The sequence below is a fragment of the Macaca thibetana genome, chromosome 17 (genome assembly GCF_024542745.1).
Source record: "Macaca thibetana thibetana isolate TM-01 chromosome 17, ASM2454274v1, whole genome shotgun sequence".
Lineage (NCBI taxonomy): Eukaryota > Metazoa > Chordata > Mammalia > Primates > Cercopithecidae > Macaca > Macaca thibetana.
In genome coordinates this window covers 28,065,377-28,086,888 of record NC_065594.1, presented here as the reverse complement: position 1 = coordinate 28,086,888, position 21,512 = coordinate 28,065,377, and the positions used below count along the sequence as shown (strand labels likewise).

The 21,512-nt window shown below is 40.8% G+C and overlaps 2 protein-coding genes across 6 annotated transcripts in view; one reads left to right on the top strand and one right to left on the bottom strand.

Annotated features, from left to right (window-relative positions):
* The window catches only part of RCBTB1 (RCC1 and BTB domain containing protein 1), a 55,055-nt gene extending 39,282 nt beyond the window's left edge, over positions 1–15,773 (top strand). For all 4 annotated transcript variants that reach the window (XM_050766315.1, XM_050766316.1, XM_050766317.1 and 1 more), the window contains 4 exons: positions 564–690; positions 4,240–4,391; positions 5,091–5,221; positions 13,450–15,773. In XM_050766315.1, the coding sequence (XP_050622272.1) occupies positions 564–690; positions 4,240–4,391; positions 5,091–5,221; positions 13,450–13,590 (551 nt within the window). In that variant the 3' untranslated portion in view covers positions 13,591–15,773. The remainder of the gene's footprint in view (positions 1–563; positions 691–4,239; positions 4,392–5,090; positions 5,222–13,449) is intronic.
* A 3,123-nt stretch (positions 15,774–18,896) lies between these two features.
* PHF11 (PHD finger protein 11) overlaps positions 18,897–21,512 on the bottom strand; it is a 211,056-nt gene continuing 208,440 nt past the window's right edge. For both annotated transcript variants that reach the window (XM_050766361.1, XM_050766362.1), the window contains 2 exons: positions 21,385–21,456; positions 18,897–19,365 (listed from right to left, as the gene is read on the bottom strand). In XM_050766361.1, coding sequence (XP_050622318.1) covers positions 19,211–19,365; positions 21,385–21,456 — 227 coding nt within the window. In that variant the 3' untranslated portion in view covers positions 18,897–19,210. The remainder of the gene's footprint in view (positions 19,366–21,384; positions 21,457–21,512) is intronic.

The window sequence follows — 21,512 nt, the reverse complement described above, 5'->3', positions numbered from 1 at the left end:
GCATATAAGATGGTATTTGGCCTTTCTAAATACCATCTTTTGGTGGTTTTCTTTGGTAGTTTATAGATGCAGGATACTGTTTTATTTATTTTTTTTAAATTTTTTTATTTTTTTGAGACAGAGTCTCACTCTGCCACCAGGCTAGAGTACAGTGGCGCCATCTTGGCTCACTGCAACCTCTGCCTCCTGGGTTCAAGCAATTCTCCTGCCTCAGCCTCCCAAGTAGCTGGGACTACAGGCGAGTGCCACCATGCCCAGCTAATTTTTGTACTTTTAGTAGAGATGGGGTTTCACCATGTTAGCCAGAATGGTGTCGATCTCTTGACCTCATGATCTGCCCGCCTTGGCCTCCCAAAGTGCTGGGATTACAGGCGTGAGCCACCGCGCCCGTCCAGATACTTCCTTTAATACCGTAGAATTGATTTGTCAAATAAGGTATGAACTCTTGAAAAAAAAAAACAAGTGGAATTACCCACCACGGACATGATGATCTTTTTGAAGTCTTTTGAATCTTCAATCTGTTCCTTGAACTTTCCATGTTAATATATGTTTGTTGCCTTCAGAGCATGAAGACTTTTTAACAGTTGCAGAGTCACTGAAGAAAGAATTTGATAGTCCAGAAACTGCCGATCTGAAGTTTCGAATTGATGGAAAATATATTCATGTCCATAAAGCTGTTTTGAAAATCAGGTATTTTTGCATGAGCTCAGAGACATCAATAACTTTACTTTATTTTTGCCATTTCTATGTATTTGTTATTCCACAAAATGGGTACTGATAAAAAATAGCCTTGGTAGTAGAGAGAAATGTCACTACTTAATATTTTTGCAGATAGCCTCAGTCTATTTCATGTCAAAGTTTTTTGTGTACACTCATGGAGCGTTTTAGAAAAAGTGTACTGTAGGAGTTTAAGTATTTGTCTATATAGTTGTTTGTTTGTTTGAGACGTAGTTTCACTCTTGTTGCTCAGGCTCGAGTGTAATGGCGTGATCTCAGCTCACCGCAACCTCCACCTCCCGGGTTTAAGTGATTCTCCTGCCTCAGCCTCCTGAGTAGCTGGGTTTACAGGCATGTGCCACCATACCCGGCTAATTTTGTATTTATAGTAGAGACGGGGTTTCTCCGTGTTAGTCAGGCTGGTCTCGAACTCCCGATCTCAGGTGATTTGCCCGCCTCAACCTCCCAAAGTGCTGGCATTACAGATGTGAGTCACCGCACCCAGCTTACATTGTTTTTTAAATTAAGAATCTTGTGAATACTCATTTCCGTCGGAAAATTTGTTTACGTGGTTAAAATACGAAAGGTTGTTATTGAAAAGTGTATATGTCCTCTTTTAATTAAAGATGAAGCAGAAAACTCTCATAGGAATGCTTTGCTTCTGTTTCTAAGGGACATCCAGTTACCAATTAAAGAAAGTTCTAGGCTGGGCGTGGTGTCTCATGCCTGTAATCCTAGGACTTTGGGAGGCCAAGGAACGAGTATCACTTGATCCCAGGAGTCTGAGACCAGCCTAGGCAATATAGTGAGACACTGTCTGTACAAAAAATAGAAAAAATTAGCCAGGTGTGGTGGTGCATTCCTGTAGTTCCAGCTACTCCGGAGGCTGAGGTGGAAGGATTGAGCCCAGTAGATCATGGCTGTGGTGAGCTGTGATCATCCTGGGTGACAGAGCTGGATCTTATCTCAAAAATGAAAGAAAAAGTTTTTTAGATATAGTTCCTTGTATAAATGTGAGGGAACTATGCATTTATTAGTAACTGTTTGCCACAAAGGTTGCCATTGCAGAAAAAGGCACATAAGACCATTAAATTGGCCATTTACAAGTCTTTTTGGAAATTTAGTTAAAAACCTGTTGGCAAAGAAATACATCTGAAAGGAACAGAAGGCTGGGCGCGGTGGCTCAAGCCTGTTATCCCAGCACTTTGGGAGGCCGAGACGGGCGGATCACGAGGTCAGGAGATCGAGACCATCCTAGCTAACAGGGTGAAACCCCGTCTCTACTAAAAAATACAAAAAATTAGCTGGGTGAGGTGGTGGGCGCCTGTGGTCCCAGCTACTCGGGAGGCTGAGGCAGGAGAATGGCGTGAACCCGGGGGACGGAGCTTGCAGTGAGCTGAGATCCGGCCACTGCACTTCAGCCTGGACGACAAAGTGAGACTCCATCTCAAAAAAAAAAAAAAAGAAAGGAACAGAAAAGCCCTATGTCATTCCTTACCTAAGGGAGTAAATATCTGAACCACAGTATGAATTGAAAAGATGAACTGGAACTGTTTCTGTCTGTGCACCTGTGGTCAGCCAGTCTATTCTTTTCATGTACAGTTTTCTTTTTTTTTTTTTTTTTTTTTTGTTTGTTTGTTTGTTTGTTTTTTGAGACGGAGTCTCGCTCTGTCGCCCAGGCTGGAGTGCAGTGGCGCGATCTCGGCTCACTGCAAGCTCCGCCTCCTGGGTTTTACGCCATTCTCCTGCCTCAGCCTCCTGAGTAGCTGGGACTACAGGCGCCCGCCACCGCGCCCGGCTAATTTTTTGTATTTTTAGTAGAGACGTGGTTTCACCGTGGTCTCGATCTCCTGACCTTGTGATCCGCCCGCCTCGGCCTCCCAAAGTGCTGGGATTACAGGCGTGAGCCACCGCGCCCGGCCTCATGTACAGTTTTCTGACCATGAAATCCATGATTGTTTCTTAGACAACTATTTCTTTTTTACTTCTGAGGTAGAGTAATTTTTTATGTACGTGAAGCTTTTTTTTAGTATTCTGAATGGATTTTTATTTTTATTTTTTTTTGAGACAGTCTCATTCTGTCACCCAGGCTAGAGTGCAGTGGTGCAATACCAGCTCACTGCAACCTCCACCTCCTATGTTCAAGCGATCTTCCAGCCTCAGCCTCCCAAGTAGCTGGAATTACAATCATGCACTACCACGCCCGGCTAATTTTTGTATTTTTAGTAGAGACGAAGTTTCGCCGTGTTGGCCAGGCTGGTCTTGAACTCCTGACCTCAGGTGATTGAATCTGACCTGCCTTGGCCTCCCAAAGTGCTGGAATTACAGGCTTGAGCCACTGCACCTCGCCTCTGAGTGGATTTTGAAAATACTTTTTCTCTTCGTGCCATATCTCACTTTAAAAGAATTTAAAAATATGATTTTTAGAAACATATAACTATGTTATATTAAGAAATCCAATATTTAGAAATCATTTTCTCATGCAGGTGGCTTTGTACATGTAAATACGGTGTAGGAGCTGCTCAGGTTTTCTTGAACTAATCTGACTATCCTAGTGAATGTGTTTTATAAATAAGCTTGTAGCAGGCCTGGGAAGAGAGGAAGGGGAGCAGGCAATGCAAAAAAACAAAATAGGAGTGATGGCTGTTTTGACGATGAGTCAGAAAAGAAAAAAAAGTGTCAGATAATGAGGCAATAATCAGCTTGATGTAATCCAGTTAACATATGAAACAGTTTTAAGAATATACTTACTACATGAAACAAAAAACAAATGAATCATTTTAATGTTAATATATAGTCAAAAGTTTTGAACTGTTATGAATTTCTTTCACTTTATTGTTTAAAATGCATTTCTGTACATCATTTTAAAAAATAACAAAGGAGCAAAAAAATCTTGGGGCCCATCAAATGGAAACAGTAGTGGAAGTGCTGGGTGCTTCCAGGCTCTGTGCGTACCTATTAGTATTTAATAGGAGATATGAAAAATGAAAGTGAGTGTATGTAAAAAAGGCAGGTACGAAAACCACTTGCATGTGGAATGTTTTTTGGGTGCTAACTGAAGGTCTGTGAGCCTGGTGTGTGCAGGCCCAGATATAGTAGTTAAGAATACTTTATTTATTTATTTTTTTTGAGACGTAGTTTTTTGCCCTTGTTGCCAGGCTGGAGTGTGGTGGGGTGATCTCGGCTCACCACAACCTCCACCTCCTGGGTTCAAGCGATTTTCCTGCCTCAGCCTCCCGAGTAGCTGGGATGATAGGCTTGTACCACCACACCTGGCTAATTTTGAATTTTTAGTAGAGACATGGTTTCTCCATGTTGGTCAGGCTGGTCTCGAACTCCCGACCTCAGGTGATCCGCCTGCTTGGCCTCCCAAAGTGCTGGGGTTACAGGCATGAGCTACCATGCCCGGCCCAAGGATACTTCTAATCTGTTTATCTGATTTTGTCAATTTAATTAGGTAATTTTTTTTTCTTTTTTTAAAATTGCTGCTGAACAAATAAAACTTTTGCTTTTCTGTTTTAGGTGTGAGCATTTTCGATCCATGTTCCAGTCGTATTGGAATGAAGACATGAAGGAAGTGATAGAAATCGATCAGTTTTCCTACCCAGTGTATCGTGCCTTTCTCCAGTACCTCTACACAGACACAGTGGACCTGCCGCCTGAAGACGCTATAGGTACCGCGGCAGCATTGGGATGGACAAGCCACGTGGTCGAGAATACATCCCCTCATGTTCTTAGTCCTGAAATGTAAAAAGCTTCAGGTGTATTGACTTTAATTTGGTGCTTAAAAAAGATTTGACGTAGATGTCTTTAAAAATAGTATTGAGTAGTTATTATGGTTAATAGTTTTGGACTTAGTTTATGACCATAGGCTTTTTTGTTCTAATGTCACTGAAGGACTTCCTTTTTTCTTTTTTTCTTTTTTTTTTTTTTTGATAATTTATTTTTATTTTAAGTTCTGGGGTACATGTGCAGGATGCGTAGGCTTGTTACATAGGTAAACGTGTGCCATGGTGGTTTGCTGCACCTATCAACCCATCACCTAGGTATTAAGCTATGGGCTTATTTTAATTTTCTAATAGTGAAGTATAAGTTGCTCATGCATTTAGCATTTTAGAAACAAAATGAGGACTGAAATTGCGTGTTTTGCCCTTTCTTTGTACTATTGAAGAAATTGTATAAAGTAAATATAGGAGAGGTGTGGAAGTAGAGGAGGCAGACAGTAAAAAAGAGAATTTATTTACTCAAATTCAGACCCTTGTCCACTAAGAAACTTCTAATTTACTTATACACCTCTGTTCACCAAAACAAAATCTCTATGTATGGAAAATAATTATAAATTTGATTAAGCCTTTCACATGTCTTACTTTTAGGTCTTCTGGATTTGGCGACATCTTACTGTGAAAACAGACTGAAAAAACTTTGTCAGCACATTATCAAGAGAGGAATTACTGTGGAGAATGCCTTTTCGCTATTCTCTGCTGCAGTCAGATATGATGCAGAGGTAACATAAACAACCAACAGAAACCAAACCACCCTTAACTCCCTTCATGCTCGTCTCCCCCTCTTCTCTCGTGAGACATGGAAAACGATGAGTCACTTCACTTCTGTTTAGGGAATCAGTGAACCCATTGAAAACTGAAATCTGCCCTTGCTTCTTAATTCCCTGTTCATTGTTTCAAAAGTCGTTGTTCCTCTACTTCCGTTTCTAAGTAAGACAGGAAACGAACCAAGGTCCTAGCAGCTGTCCTGCAGGTTGGAACATAAGGTGCCACACTAACTGGACTAACAAACAGCATATTTTAGTTTCAGGTCTTTCTCAGTGTCAGCGTATGTGTTTACTTCAAGACTCACCTTGCTGTCTTCCCACCTCGGCCCTGTCATAAGCTGGGGATGCGTATGATTTGTATCTCTGTACGCTCTGCAGTTCTATCAGTGTCTAATTATAGCTCACAGTTATTTACCCGTTAAGAACTTGCTGTGGACTCCTTTTGTTTTTGCACTGGGTTGAGTTCTTAATCTGGGATTCACAGATCTCTTGAGCCTGTGAATTAATGGGCTTTTGGGAGTCTGAAAGTTTGTGTGCATTTTTTTGAAGAACCAAAGCATCAGACTGTAAGCTCCTCGTGAGTAGGAACTGTCTCTCATTCATCTGCATACCCTATAGTGCCTGGCACATATTAGGCACCTGATGAGAAATGTTTGTTGAACTGAATGAAGATAGTACCTTAAAGGAAGCATTGAGGATGATCAGTGAGCTAAAGGCGGGTATGGTTGGTTTCACAGATTCAGAGAGAGTAAAAGGTAGAGAGCAATAGCCTTGGAATTTCAAAATGTCTAGCTAAGGTATGCGTGTAGAATGATACAGTTAGCCTATCCTTGCAGACATTTGTTGTCATTTGACAAAGCAGAATATCGGGTATCAAGGAGTTTATCAAACACGTGCAAAGATCTGCAGCTCTGTCCTTTGAGGAATAACAGAGGACAAACTTCATCACACTTAGGGATTAAAGTTGACCGCGATGTTTTCAAAACATATCCTATTTTTGTTTGAGGCTATATTATGATTATAAATGTTTAATAAGGTCAAATATAGCTGACTTTGTCTGCAGCCTGACTGTGGATGGAATGATGATCAAAGTAAATCATTTCTAATAGAAAATGGAGGTATGGTTTTTTTCCTACCCTTCCTGTGACACCCTGAACCTCTTTTTTTTTTTTTTTTTTTTTTTTTGAGACGGAGTCTCGCTCTGTCGCCCAGGCTGGAGTGCAGTGGCGCAATCTCGGCTCACTGCAAGCTCCACCTCCCGGGTTCACGCCATTCTCCCGCCTCAGCCTCCGAGTAGCTGGGACTACAGGCGCCCGCCACCACGCCTGGCTAGTTTTTTGTATTTTTAGTAGAGACGGGGTTTCACCATGTTAGCCAGGATGGTCTCGATCTCCTGACCTCGTGATCCACCCGCCTCGGCCTCCCAAAGTGCTGGGATTACAGGCTTGAGCCACCGCGCCCGGCCGAACCTCTTGATTAGAAATGCCGTTTCTTTAGATTTTATTTCCACCTGGTGATATAATTTTAAATTGGGTCAGTGCCTTTTCTGTCCATTTGGTGACTGGTGTTAGAATCCTCTCTGGGCCTCTCCATGCTCCTCCTCCCTGTTAACGAGTTCCATACTCAGGATCAGACCTTGCTGACTAACACCAGTGAGAACATCCTGGGCAGAGGCAGATGTCCCAGCTCAAGTTGCTGGAAACTTCTTCCTCATCTTCAGCTAAGATCTGTCCTAGGAAGTTTACGGAAAAAGCCTTCTGCTGCTGCTTCATGTGCCAGCAGGTCATTTCCTTCACTAGTTGTCATTTTTCTCATATTACGTATAAACACGATGAAAACTTCCTTTAGAAAGACTCCAAATACATGTGATTCCCCAGAGTCTGTCACAGTGTGGGCACGGAGCTGGTGCTCAAAAATGCATGTTGAATTAAATGAATGAGTGAAAACATTTGAAAATACCTCACCATGAAGGTGTGCTTTGAAAAAATAAATGGCCAGGCTTGGAGCTCACGCCTGTAATCCCAGCACTTTGGGTGGCCAAGGTGGGCGGATCACTTGAGATCAGGAGTTTGAGACCAGCCTGGCCAACATGGTGAAACCCTGTCTCTACTAAAAATACAAAAATTAGCTGGGCGTGGTGGTGTATGCCTGTAATCCCAGCTACTCGGGAGGCTGAGGCAGGAGAATTGCTTGAACCTGGGAGGCAGAAGTTGCACCACTGCACTCCAGCCTGGGCAACAGAGTAAGACTCTGTCTCAAAAAAAAAAGTTTAAAAAAACTTAAAATCCTACAAATATTACACATTCAATGTAGAAAAATTAGAGAATAGAAAGAAGACAAAAAGAAAGAGTCACTTCTTTATTTGTAGGGCATATATATATATGTGTGTGTGTGTGTGTGTGTGTGTGTGTGTGTATATGTTTACAATTTATATGTAATTTTTTTTTCCTGGTGATACAGGGTCTTGCTCTGTCGCCCAGGCTAAAGCATAGTGGTGTGATCACAGCTCACTGTAGCCTCAACTTCCCGGGCTCAAGCAGTCCTCCTTCCTTCCCAGTCCAGGAACTGGGACTACGGGCATGTGCCACCACACCCAGCTAGTTTCTTATTTTTTATTTTTTGTAGAGACAGGGTTTCATTATGTTGCCCAGGCTGTCTTGAACTTCTGGGCTCAAGTGTCCCTCCCACCTCAGCCTCCCAAAGTGCTGGGATTATAGGCATGAGCCATTGCACCAGGACTCTTTCTAGGGTATATTTCTTAGGTTGTAATACAAGTTACATAATTGACTAATGTGCTTTTACGTTTTATTTCCTTAATAGTATAAGATATAGTGAGTATATGAATGAAGTTCTAGAGTACAAAATTAAAACCCATAGCTGGGCACAGTGGCTCATGCCTGTATTCCAGCTACTCAGGATGCTGAAGTGGGAGGATTGCTTGAGGGTAGGAATTTGAGACCAGCCTGGACAACATAGTGAGACCGCCATCTCTTAGAAAGAAAGCCCTCTTATTGTGTTTATTAGTTGATTGGAAGCTACTGATGAGTCAGGTTAGAAATTGACTGCAAAAACTATTATTTTTAGAACTCAACTTGGAGATACTAGATGACTTTGCCTTCGTTTTGTGGGCCAAACTGCTAGGAAGATGGAGACTACCTGCTTCCAATGTTTATTCTCTTTCTACGAAAGTATCTGAGGTTCCTCCATGCCCCCTTTTGACAAGATAGCTTTGAAGCAAATGTACACACAGTAAAGCAACAAAAATGTATGGACTCAGTAGTGACAGGGAGTTTCAAAAGTCAGTTGATGATTGTAGAGCCCTTGCTATGAACGTGTTATCAAACTGTCCACAAGTTTTATTAAGAAGCACTTGACAAAGGAACATTGAAATATTCCTTTGGTGCAGACCTGAATAAGTATTGACATCAGGGAGAAAATGTGGATAAAACATTGTTTCAAGATAGATCAGTCGCACACTGTAAAGTGATTCTTTTCAGGAAATTTTTTATTTTTATGTGTATTTGAACATTAAGAGAAACAGCTGGGAAGTATTATTTGTTTAACCGGAGTAGAGAACTTTCCAGAAAATCCTATGTGCTGAGCAACTTATATCTTATGATCTTACTTTTGGAGGGGAGCAATAAACATGAGCCCAGGAATCTAATTCTGAAGTTGATCGGGGGTCTGAGTACTGGACAGCTTGGTGCTAAGGCTTGGTGGCCAGCATTTTTTTCTTCTTTTGGTGGCCCAAATTAAAAGTCTTCAATCAGCAGTAGGCTGACACATGTTTTTTGCGTAATGAGATAAATTATGTTTTTCCCATATGGTAGAATGTTTAAGTACATTTTGAAAACAAAAAACTTCTTTGATTTGGAATATTTTGTACTTGGTGTGCTATAACATGAATTATAGACTGACAGTTTTGGGTTTTATTTTTGCAGTTACTTTAACAACAGGTTGGACAGAGTTAGATGTGGTTTGTGATCTTGTGTCATCTGGGATGTGTCTTGGGGGAAGCTGTAATGCCAAGGCACCTGCTCACCCTGGTTAGGTGGTCTTCAAATTATTAACATTCAACTAGTTTAGCTTTGGAGTTTTAGGACGGGGTAAGAACTCCCTTAGAGGCTGCATTAGCATTTTTAAAAATGAGGGTATTAAGATAATCAATTCTCTGTGTTTTGTTTTGTTACTAAAGAAAATTTGTGGAAAGGAAAAACAACTTATTTTCAGAATGTATATATTGATTGGAATAGTTTAAGTGTTGAAAGATTTGGAATGATTTATAAATTATTTCAGGAGAGCAGTTTTTATTTTTATCTTCTTTGCTAATGACAATAAATCTGGTATTTTATCTCATTTGCGTTAGAACACTTTATAATCATTCCACCACATAACGTCATAAACAGAGTTTAGTTTCTAATACCAAGAAGACTGTATTAGACCCTTCCATTTTTATGCTCTTCACTTCCCTATCCCATGGGCTGTAAGAGGACTCTTTCATTCTGTCAGGAACTTTGTTCATCTCCTGGTCACATGATCCTTCTTGTCCTTCTTGGAATTGTTTTATTTAAAGCCCAGTTAGAAGTAAGAAGTCAACTATAACCATCCCTGTTATAGTTGACTTCTCACTTGGGCAAGAGTTGCATTTTCTTGCCTGTGTTATTGAAGATTTGATCCTTTGCAGAATGAAAGGAACAGATTATGTAGATTCTTATACTACTAAAGAGAGGTCAAGTCAGAAGGGCATTTGTCTAATTTGCTCATTAAGGGCAAACCGACGGTGGGCACTGGTTGCTAAGTGGTTCTGCTTGACTGTGCCACTCTCTGGTGAACTTGCAAATTCAAACGTCCCTCACCACGTGCATTCAGGGCTTCCTTTTACATAGATCTGCCTCAACCAAGGTTTAATTAGTTACTACACAACCCAGATTTAGATTGTTTTCAGCATTCTCTAGTTTGACTTTTAATGTTTGGAACTTTTTAATATTTATTGCATACCCAGATACCTCAGCAGTTCAAACTAATTGGAGGGGAAGGGAAGGCAGTTTGATAGAACCATTTTCATGAGTATGTAAAGTGAATTGTGATTAGTGGCACCATTTGTATACCTACATTGTGTATAAAACTTCTTTTTTTTTTTTTTTGAGACGGAGTTTCACTCCTGTCTCCCAGGCTGCAGTGCAGTGGCACGATCTCTGCTTATGGCAACCTCTGCCTCTTGGGTTCAAGCGATTCTCCTGCCTCAGCCTCCCGAGTAGCTGGGATTACAGGCATGCGCCACCATATCCAGCTAATTTTGTATATATATATATTTTTTGGTAGAAACGGGGTTTCTCCATGTTGGCCAGGTTGGTCTCGAACTCCTGACCTCAGGTGATCTGCCCACCTTGGCCTCCCAAAGTACTGGGATTACAGGCATGAGCCACCGTACCTGGTCATAGAACTTCTTAAAGTTTATACTCAAGGTATTTGCTGCACAATTAGTAAGCTGAATAAACTCACTTTAAACTCACTTTTTCATATACAGTAGAAAGATCTTGAGTTCTACATCAATAGACACAAACTGATGAGGTTTGATGCCAGAGTTCACTGCACTCTTCCTGCGAATTTGAAATTATGTCATTAAAATTTAATACTTAAAGATTCTTATCTGATATATTATATGATTTAAATAACTTTCTGTCGTTATGACTGGCTACTTCCAAAGTTATGTGTGAATAAAGTTTTCTGTTTTTGATAACTAAATTTTAAAATGTGACTTTTATGTCCCTGTGGAATATAATTTAGTCCTGAGAGCTATTTATTAATCATTGGGTGATAATGCGAGGCGTAGTGATTTTTCTTTTTTTTTTGAGATGGAGTCTCGCTGTGTCGCCCAGGCAGGAGTGCAGTGGCGATCTCCGCTCGCTGCAAGCTCCGCCTCCCGGGTTCACGCCATTCTCCTGCCTCAGCCTCCCGAGTAGCTGGGACTACAGGCGCCCGCCACCACGCACGGCTAAGTTTTTGTATTTTCATAGAGACGGGGTTTCACCATGTTTGCCAGGATGGTCTCAATCTCCTGACCTTGTGATCAGCCCGCCTCCGCCTCCCAAAGTGCTGGGATTACAGGCGTGAGCCACCGCGCCTGGCCGCTTTTTCTTGAATAATAATCTGAGAGGGAATGCTTTATTCAGTTTCACATTTTAGTTTATTTTAATATATGGAGCATTTAGTTATGCATTTAGCCCACTGGGAATCTCTGATTAAAAACAAGAATCCAGAGACTGTGCTAACATCCTAAGTGCATTTCAAATTATCTAGAAAACAAACAAACGAAACAGCAGCTGGCTAGCACTCATTAGCTGTGGTTTATCTCTCTTTTTTTGTTTTCTTTTTCTTTTCTTTTTTTTTTTTTTCTTGAGGCTGAGTCTTGCTCTTTTGCCCAGGCTGGAGTGCAGTGGCTTAATCTCGGCTCACTGCAACCTCCCCCTCCTGGGTTCAAGTGATTCTCCTGCTTCAGCCTCCTGAGTAGCTGGGATTACAGGTGCACGCCACCATACCCGGCTAATTTTTGTATTTTTAGTAGAGACAGGGTTTCACCATGTTGGTCAAGCTGGTCTCGAACCCCTGACCTCGTGATCCACCCACCTCAGCCTCCCAAAGTGCTGAGATTACAAGCGTGAGCCACCGCGCCCAGCCTGTGGTTTATCTCTTAATGGTTATGTGACTGGGTGGGTTTCTGGAGTTTACTTTGGGTATCTTTTAGCCAGGGACAGGAGGACCCTTAGAACAAGGAAATCATTGTTTGCCGACATCTGTGCTGAGAGCAGAAGAGGGGTCTCTCCATGTTCGTGTGGGCCCCTTCCACTCTGTCTAACATGCCCATCTCGTGGTGGCTGGAAATGTGCGGCCAAAACCTGCGGTTGAAATGTTGTCGAGCTTCTGGTTCGATAGAACCTGGAGTAATGACCTTCAATTTAGAACTTACCAGCTAGCCAAGTTATAATAAAGTCAAGCTATTTGTGATAAGAGCTTTTAGTGTAATTTCCTTTTATATATTGAGTCTTTGCATGCATTTCAGGTGCCTGATCGATTTAATAAATATATATTCCAACATCCTAAGGGACAGACTATTAAAGTTTGGCAGGAGATGAAAGGGTGGATTAGCATAGGCAGGGATTGATTTTGAAATGGTTCTGGTGTACCACTTGTGGATGTTACTCCCCTGAATGTTGGTAATTGGTGACTTCTGTTTGTCTGACTGAAAACTAATCTGTGTAAATATACTTCTGTGGGATTGACTTTCTGAGATATTAGTGTAGTGGAAGTTGTAGTATTATTATTCTTCATGGCTTTAAAAATAAAGTCATTATTAGGAGAGCGTAAAAGTGAATTTAAGGTGAATTTTTTGGGATTTTCTTTCAGAGCCTCTGCTCTGTCACCCAGGCTGGAGTGCAGTGGTGCGATCTTGGCTCACTGCAACCTCTGCCTCCCGGGCTCAAGCGATTCTCCTGCCTCAGTCTCCCGAGCAGCTGGGATTATAGGCACCCATCAGCACACCTGGCTAATTTTTGTATTTCTACTGGAAACGGGGTTTCCCTATGTTGGCCAGGCTGGTCTCGAACTCCTGACCTTCCACCTGCCTCGGCCTCCCAAAAGTGCTGGGATTACAGGCGTGAGCCACTGTGCCTGGCTGGGATTTTCTTTTTAATGTGCCACTTTAGGTTGACCATACCTCTTCATTACCTTTCTGCTTCTTAAACTAACCCACAGCTTAATTCTTTTCTCTGATGTCTTGAATGTGACAAAACACATTCTGTGGAATAAAGTGGCATTCATTCTGCCTTTTACAACGGTGTCTTTGACTATAACTAGATTATGTGATAATCGTGCAGGAAATTCTTTCCCCTGTAGGTCTTGTGTGTGTGTGTGTGTGTGTGCATGCACGTGTGTATGTGTGTGTGTTTTGAAGAGTCACACTTTGAGTTAGGGGACCATTGCTCTTACTGCGTTGAATAAATGGTATGTGTTTTTGTCACACCTACCTGTGGTCACCTTTTTGCCTAGTTTTAGGTATCTGGCCTCTCAAATATCTTTTCTGGGGGAGGGTGAGAGGTTTGGGGTGAAGGGCTTAGAGAGAAGTGATTCAATCAAAGTTGCCTAAAAAAGCCCTTTTTGTTTTTATTTTTGTTGTGTGTGTCCAGGATTTAGAAGAATTCTGCTTTAAGTTTTGCATCAATCATTTGACAGAAGTTACACAGACTGCAGCATTTTGGCAAATGGATGGCCCTCTGCTAAAGGAATTCATTGCTAAAGCCAGTAAATGTGGAGCCTTTAAGAACTGAAGCGCAAGGCTGCTGGGTTCTGTGTGAGTGCTCTGGGGCACTGTTGAGGATGTGTCCGGTTTGTGCTCTACGGGTGATGTAATTCTGCAGGTAAAAGACCATCAGGTTGTTTTTTTCCACATCTGGGACACAGTTGTCTGTGTAAGAACATGTCAAGGGTGTATGGCTTTTCTTGAGCCCATTTGAAACAACTCTTGTTTCCAGATAAGTGTATTTTAAATGTGACCTTTCTTAAATTTGGGCTGGTACATGTAAAAGAGTGAAAGTTTAGTCGTTTTTGGTCTTGTTTTCATTTTTGATTAGAGGAACTTCTGAACTTGGAAAGGGGAAGTTGGCAGCAACTCTCCTGGGCCACATATCAACCATCTTCTGACAGCAGGAGCAGTGATAGTTGGGGGATTGTGAGATGAATGGAGAGGCCCCATCGTGAATTAAAGATGCTGACCTGGGGATTGTTAAGTGCTGTCTTAGTTGCTAGCTTAGTAGCCTTACTGTGAAGGAATAATTAAGATTGTTTCAGACTTTTGTTTGTGTGCTTGTGTTGACTTTTTTAACTTCAAGATATATCAAAGTAATATTCAGTTTAACGTAAGTTAAACCTATTGAAATGATAATTATGTAAAGATAAATTTTCTAGGTTAGTCAAGATTTCTCTTAAGATTTAAGTGCATAAAGAGTAGTAATCTAGAAGTATCTGTGAAAAGTTAATAATGAAAGAAGTTTGATGAAGGTGAATATTTTATAAATTAGAATCTCCACTACTTATCCAACAGTGTTTTATTTCATTAAGGTAGAGCTTGAGAACTCAAGTTCAAATTGTCCCCCCCCCCCACCTTCTTCTATAAATGCAAACTTAAGAGGAAAATAATGATATACATACTCTTGCCTTCCTAAATTATGGCTGCTGAATCATCATATCTACAATATATGACTGGAAGAAGTGGTTCTTCAAGTCAGCCCTCTTACAGGACTTAATGGAATTTGCTTTATCTACTTTAGGTCAAATCCATCACACACTGGCTTATTTGAAACTTTATCATCTTTCACTTTTGGTTTTCCTCTGTTTTTAAACATCTTAGGTATAACATTTAGCACAATTTCACCTTGAAAAAGCACCCAAATTACGGCGTTCCTGAAAAGATCCTATTAAAAGACGGTAGTTGTTTTGAACTGGTTATGAAAGGTGACTCTGGGGTGTGAGAGTGTTGAGCTGTGAGTTTCATCATGCGTGTCCGTTGAGCTTGCTTTAAGAACAATGTTTTGCTTTGCTCTCTGGTCCATGAACTCATTTCCATTGGAGTGAGCTCCCTTAGTGAACTTTGTCTCCTGCTTGGAAGGTCTCTCTTCTGAACCTGGAGCCTGAGTACATTTTCAGAGCCAAATTACAAGTGGGTGAAGACATGCTGCAGTTACTATTTTTAGCAATGTTTTAAAATTTGTGTCTGTTGGGGTGGGAAGGGGAGTGAGGCCTCAAAGATAGGAATTCATTGATAGCTGAAATAGAGACAAGCCTAGTAGCTCCAGCCCCCTTTTCTTGACCATATCACAAGTGATTGAAGCCCAGTGAATTATTCTGTTAGAATTCATTCTACAACATGATAGAACCTTTCTTACTGGGTTCAGAAATGCACATTGATTTGTGCTGTGATGGGTGGTGTTTGTAACAATCACTGTTGTATAGGCTTATGATCTGAGCAAAATGTGAACTTTAGTATGTTTACTATTGCTCTTACTTGAAAAATTTTTTTTTCAAAAAAAAGCACAAATTAAAGTAGTAAATTCATATCCATAGATAGTTCATTCATTCTACAAATATTTACCAAGTTCCTAATATAAGTGAAAGACCACTTCTCATGTTAGATTACTAAGTCATTTGTGTATGTGTGGCAGTGAAGAGAACAAGTCCTTCAAAAAGCATTTGATCATCTTTATTTTTTTTAAATACACTCTCTTATTTTTCTACTTGGTTTTGTTGTTAATCATAGCAGGATATGACAACTCTTATTTGAACTGATTTTTTCATCTAATATAATAATGGAAGCCAAAGTATCATATTTCTTAAGATAGCCCTAAATGTACTCTTGAACTTCTTACTGGAACAATGTTTGATACTCTAGTATATAGGCTGTATTTATGTAATATTTAGAATGACATGTTAATAAACAAAGTAACATTAAAACAGGCACGTAGAGTTGTTTTTTTCACTGAAAATCAGTAGTCTGCAGCCCTAAAAAGGAAAGAAATTCTGACACATGGTACACAGAGATGAACTTAAGGATATTATGCTAAGTGAAAGAAGCCAGTCACAAACAAATACTATGTATGTGATGCCACTTGTGTGATGTTCTTAGTCAAATTCATAGAGACTTAGTAGAATGGCCATTGCCAGTGTCTGAGGGGAGAGGAGAATGGGGAACTTGTTTAATGGATACAGAGTTTCAGTTTACCAAGATGAAGAGTCCTTTAGGTCAGGGGTCCCCAACCCTCAGGCCACAGACCCATATTGGTCCCTGGCCTGTTGGGAAGAGGTCGCACAGCGGGAGGTGAGTGGCGGGTGAGTGAGCATTACTGCCTGAGTTCCGCCTCCTGTCAGATCAGTGGCAACATTAGAACATTAGATTCTCATAGGAGTGCAAACCCTATAGTGAACTGAGTATGCAAGGGATCTAGGTTATGTGCTCTGTATGAGAATCTAATGTTTGAGGTAGTACAGTTTCATCCCAAAACCATCCTCCCCACCCCCCACCAACCGCCCCATCCCACGGTCCATGGAAAAATTGTCTTCCATGAAACCAGTCCCTGGTGCCAAAAAGGTTGGGGACCGCTGCTTTAGGTGGATGGTGGTGACGGTTGCACAAAAATGAATGTTTAATGCCACTGAACCATATATTTAAAAATGATTGGGATGGCAAATTTTAGGTTATATATATTTTACCACAACAACAACAACAAATCAGTAGTGTGATTCTTAATGGGTATCAGGCTAAAAATAGGTACACCATGAACATGTCAACTACTTGATTCTCAACTATACACAAACACATATCATAGAAATCTTTGGATTTTATTCCTGCTGAAAGGTAGTACAGTTGAACTGGCACAGTAGAAAAATGTGTCTGTACCTTTGGGGGTACTTACATGAAGGGAAAGACATATTCTTTATCCTCAAGGAATATATGAATTATTAGGAGAGAGGGAGATAGGTTTAGGAATTAACAACACAATGAGATACTTATAAAGAGCTTTTCATAACAGTCAGTGAGAGAAAACCAAATAGAATGATGTGGTTTGGCTGTGTGTCCCCACCCAAATCTCATCTTGAATTGTAATCCTCAGGTGTTGAGGGAGAGACCTGGTGGGAGGTGACTGGATTATGGAGGCTGTTTCCCCCATGCTGTTCTCATGCTAGTGAGGGAGTTCTTATGAGATCTGACGGTTTTATAAATGGCAGTTCTTCCTGGGCTTTGCGTGCTCTCGCTCACCTGCCACACGTAAGACAGGCCTCTTCCCCTTCCGCCACAATTGTAAGTTTCTTGAGGCCTCCCCAGCCATGCGGAACTGAGTCCATTAAATGTCTTTCCTTTATAAATTACCCAGTCTCTGGTATTTCTTCATAACAGTGTGAGAACAGACTAATACAGAAATAGGGTTACACATGACAAGCAGTTAGTTGTTCTGAAGATAACACTTGTGTTGGATAGGGGAAGATATAAAGTGTCCTTTTAGCTCATCTCCAAAAAGTTAGAGGCACAAGCAAAGGCTTAGAGATGGGGGCTAATGAGCCTTCCAGAACTTACCATAATTAAGTTTGGTTAGAATGGAGAAAATAAGCTAGAAATGTTGGCAAGGGGAGTGTGTGTGGGTGTGTGCATGTGTTTTACATTTATTTCCCACAGTGCCAGACATTGTGCTCTCTGCTTCACATTTTATTTACTGTCCATATTTTGTCCCATAAGGTAGGCAGCATTATTCTCAGATTAAATAATCGGATTCAAGTTTTTCAGTAGTGACATAGCTGAAGTTCATACTCGGGTCCGCCTTAGAGGTTGCCCAGTAGCCGGCCTCATGGCCGCAAAACACGTGGTGCTCCATGATGCACAGTTACTTGCTGTGAGTCACAGCTTAAACGTGAAAGTAAAGTGGGGGACAAATGTTTTTTTTTAAATAAAGATCATGACATCAAAATGATTAGTCAGATAAACTTTGCTAAGATGGCTAGGCACGGTAGCTCACGCCTATAATCCTGGCACTGGAGGCCGAGGCAGGCGGATCACGAGGTCAAGAGATCGAGACCATCCTGTCTAACACGGTGAAACCCCGCCTCTACTACAAATACGAAAGTTAGCTGGGCGTGGTGGTGCGCGCCTGTAGTCCCAGCTACTTGGGAGGCTGAGGCAGGAGAATTGCTTGAACCCGGGAGACAGAGGTTGCCTAGGGGAAATCTATTCAGAGGTTGGAGGGGATCTTCGCTTCTCTAGTTGTTTTTTTTTTTTTGAGACGGAGTCTCGCTCTGTCGCCCAGGCTGGAGTGCAGTGGCCGGATCTCAGCTCACTGCAAGCTCCGCCTCCCGGGTTTACGCCATTCTCCTTTCTCAGCCTCCCGAGTAGCTGGGACTACAGGCGCCCGCCACCTCGCCCGGCTAGTTTTTTGTATTTTTTAGTAGAGACGGGGTTTCACCATGTTAGCCAGGATGGTCTCGATCTCCTGACCTTGTGATCCGCCCGTCTCGGCCTCCCAAAGTGCTGGGATTGCAGGCTTGAGCCACTGCGCCCGGCCACTTCTCTAGTTTTTAAAATGCTCCACATGATTCTGATGTGTGGCCAGATTTGAAATCTACTGGTTTAGATTTTGTCCCTAAGATATAAGAACTTAGGCTAGAGCTGCCGATACAACAGGAATGGAATGTTCTTTTTCATCTCCTGCAAATATTTTTCAAGTACTTATTTATTACATGTCAGACACCATGCTGGAGACTCAGTTTAAACCCATTTTGAGATGTAATATTATTGCAAGTCAGAGTACCACGGTAAAAAATGAGAACTGTGAATGTGAAGTTTTCAGGGGTCAGACATGGTAGTGTGGGCATAAAAACCAGAACTGTATATTATTAGGCTGAGAAAAATGTTAACTGTCAATTTTATTTCATTCTTGCATACTCCTGGTAATGTTCTTATTCAGAGTCCAGTTTAAAATTTAGGTATTTGTTTTGAAGATGATGAATCCCAACATGATAACTATGGCTGAAAAGGGATTTTTCAAAAGCAGACTTTGTGACACGAAAACAGGCAAATTTGGTACAAGTAAAGTAGTATAATCCAAATTTATTATATCTAAGAAGCATCATGGGCTGTAACTAGAATCAAAGGTTAATAACATTTTATGCACTTATTCTACAAACATTTACTGAGCATATTAGGTGCTGGGAATGTGACAGTGAACAAAAAACACAAGTAAGAGTGTGCAAAGAATGATCAAAATATCAACTAGCAAGAACATGGAAGAGCTGCCGGGGCCAAGAGGAAATGACTAGTTCTAAAGATGTGTGGATTTCACAGCCTGGTCTCTGGTTTTGAGCCCGATTGCAATTTAGCCTGACTCCTGGCTTAGGAAATGGTAATCCCTAATAAGACAGGGACGATACTGATGTAGAACTTGACATAAGATCTCTATTTTCTTGAAAAGAGCACAAGGTTTGTTTTAAGTCCTGAAGTAGCTCAATCTCTTCCTTCAACTGCTGCCGCCTTTGTTGAGATGCATGAATTTTTTTCTCTATTGCTATGAAAAGAATAAAAAAAAGATTTCAGATTATTCAGTAGTTTTATTAGAAATAATGTACCGTTTCTAGCCCCTTTCACTTGCAAGTACAGATACACAATCCTCATGCCTCCGAGGAAAAGGATCCAGAGCGTTATGGGCAGGAGCTGGTTTCTTTATGCCTTCACTTCCTCCTTCTAATTCAGGACAGAATTCTAACATTTATACACAAAGCTGCCCAGTAAACCCTTAAGATTTTGTGCACATTTATAGCAGAACAAGTCCCTTGGTATATATTTGAAAACTTGAAAATAGTGACTATATAACCTTCATGCTATACTATATCCATTTATTGAGATATGATAATTGGAGAATGTGGCTAGAATACCAAGGTTAAGGACAAATCCCTCCTAAAAATGTGTTCAATTTTTAATGTTACATAAAAGCTTTAGGTTTCATTTAGAAACAGGAAGGCTTTTAATTGTGGAAACTTAGAAAAGCTTAGGAGGAAGATACTTAGGCTTTATAAATAACAAATAGTAGTCAATGGCAATGTAATTTTTAAAAGCCTCAAAATCAAAGTTAAAACACACACATACACAACTTTTATTCAGAATAACTGCATACCTATAGTTAATTTAAAATATTAGTAAGGCTAAATTAAGCAAGTTTTTATCAACCGGGATGGTGAAACCCACCTTTTAAATTGAATCTCATGCAGTTCCAAGTAGTGGCACCCCCCATACTACATTATAATCTATGTACTCCCACCTAACCCATCCAAGTAGTGATGTGTCACATGTGTCCTTACATGAAAGAAACACACACGGAAGTCCCCTACAAAATAACTCTTTTTAGAAAAAGATATTTAAGGCTGCTTTAAAAAAATATGGATACTGCCATATAGTAGCAGACATCCTCAAAAGACTATTAAAACAGACATTATTTTTGGTAGATTTTTCAAATATTTTTCCTGCTGGTTATAAATGTAGTAAAAAATTCAAACAGAAATGTATAATATAGAAAGCCAAAATGAGAAAGGTTGGCCGTGTTGAGACAGGGATATGAACTAATGATTTCTTCCCAGGGAAATTGTATTGTCTTCCTACCATATGCTGGAGAGACAGATACATCTGTGGAAACGCAGAGTGTGGAGGGCACTCTGTTGTGCAACTTCAGGGGGAGCCATCCACACCAATGCTGTGTGACTCTGTGCACGGCCTGCCCAGCCATGGGTGGCAGCCTCGATAGAGAAGTCAGACCGGACTCAGAAACAAGTGGAGGTGTAGCCTGTCGTGAGGGCATCTTAATGCTGAAAGGAGGACTCACTCAATAAATGGTTGATATTTAATAGGAAGGTTAAATCTCCCTCCTCCAAACCAAACCAGATTTTCTACTGCAAACATTTCTTGGCTATTCTGGCTTGCTCTTTTTTTTTTTTTTTCCTGATGAACTTTAAATCAGTTGCAACCCTCCCTGATAAGAAATTAAATTAGATTTGAAGATTAATATTGGGAGAATTGAAATTTTGACCTATCCCACCAAGCGAGAGGGAGGCAAGTGGAGGGATGGTTTATCATAGCCTCGCCACGCAAGAGCAGAGAAGCCACAGGAAGCTTCACTAGCTCCTGCCTGGGCCACACACAGGCCAAAATATGCTCCAATTTTGGAATCAATTTTTTGTTGTCTCTACTTTTTTAATGAGTTTTTCTCATTACAAAAGTGTTCGTGTGTATATAGAAAATCTGGAAAATATAGCACTAAAAGAACAGACAAAAATCACTATAATCCAACTACCTACAACCAACTACCGTCTCCACCAGGTGCCGCTTTTGTCTGTGCACGTGTACTTATATATTTTTTTCCTCCGTGTGTGCAGGGGTGGGCAGGGGTCATACTGTTTTTGTAATTGGCTTTTCTCATTTAAGAAAACAATGAACATTCTTCTAAAATATTTTTATCACCTGTATAGTATATTGTTTCAATATGGTGATAAATATTTCTCGACTATGCTGCTCAGATATTATATAACTCATGTACCTGCTTGAAAATTTACAAATGTGTCTTCAAACAATCTGCAGTCAAAAAGTGCACTCCCGATTTCTTCATAGTCTGGAGGGAGAAAAACATTTTCAATATTAAACAGTTTGTATAGGCAGAAACTCCTC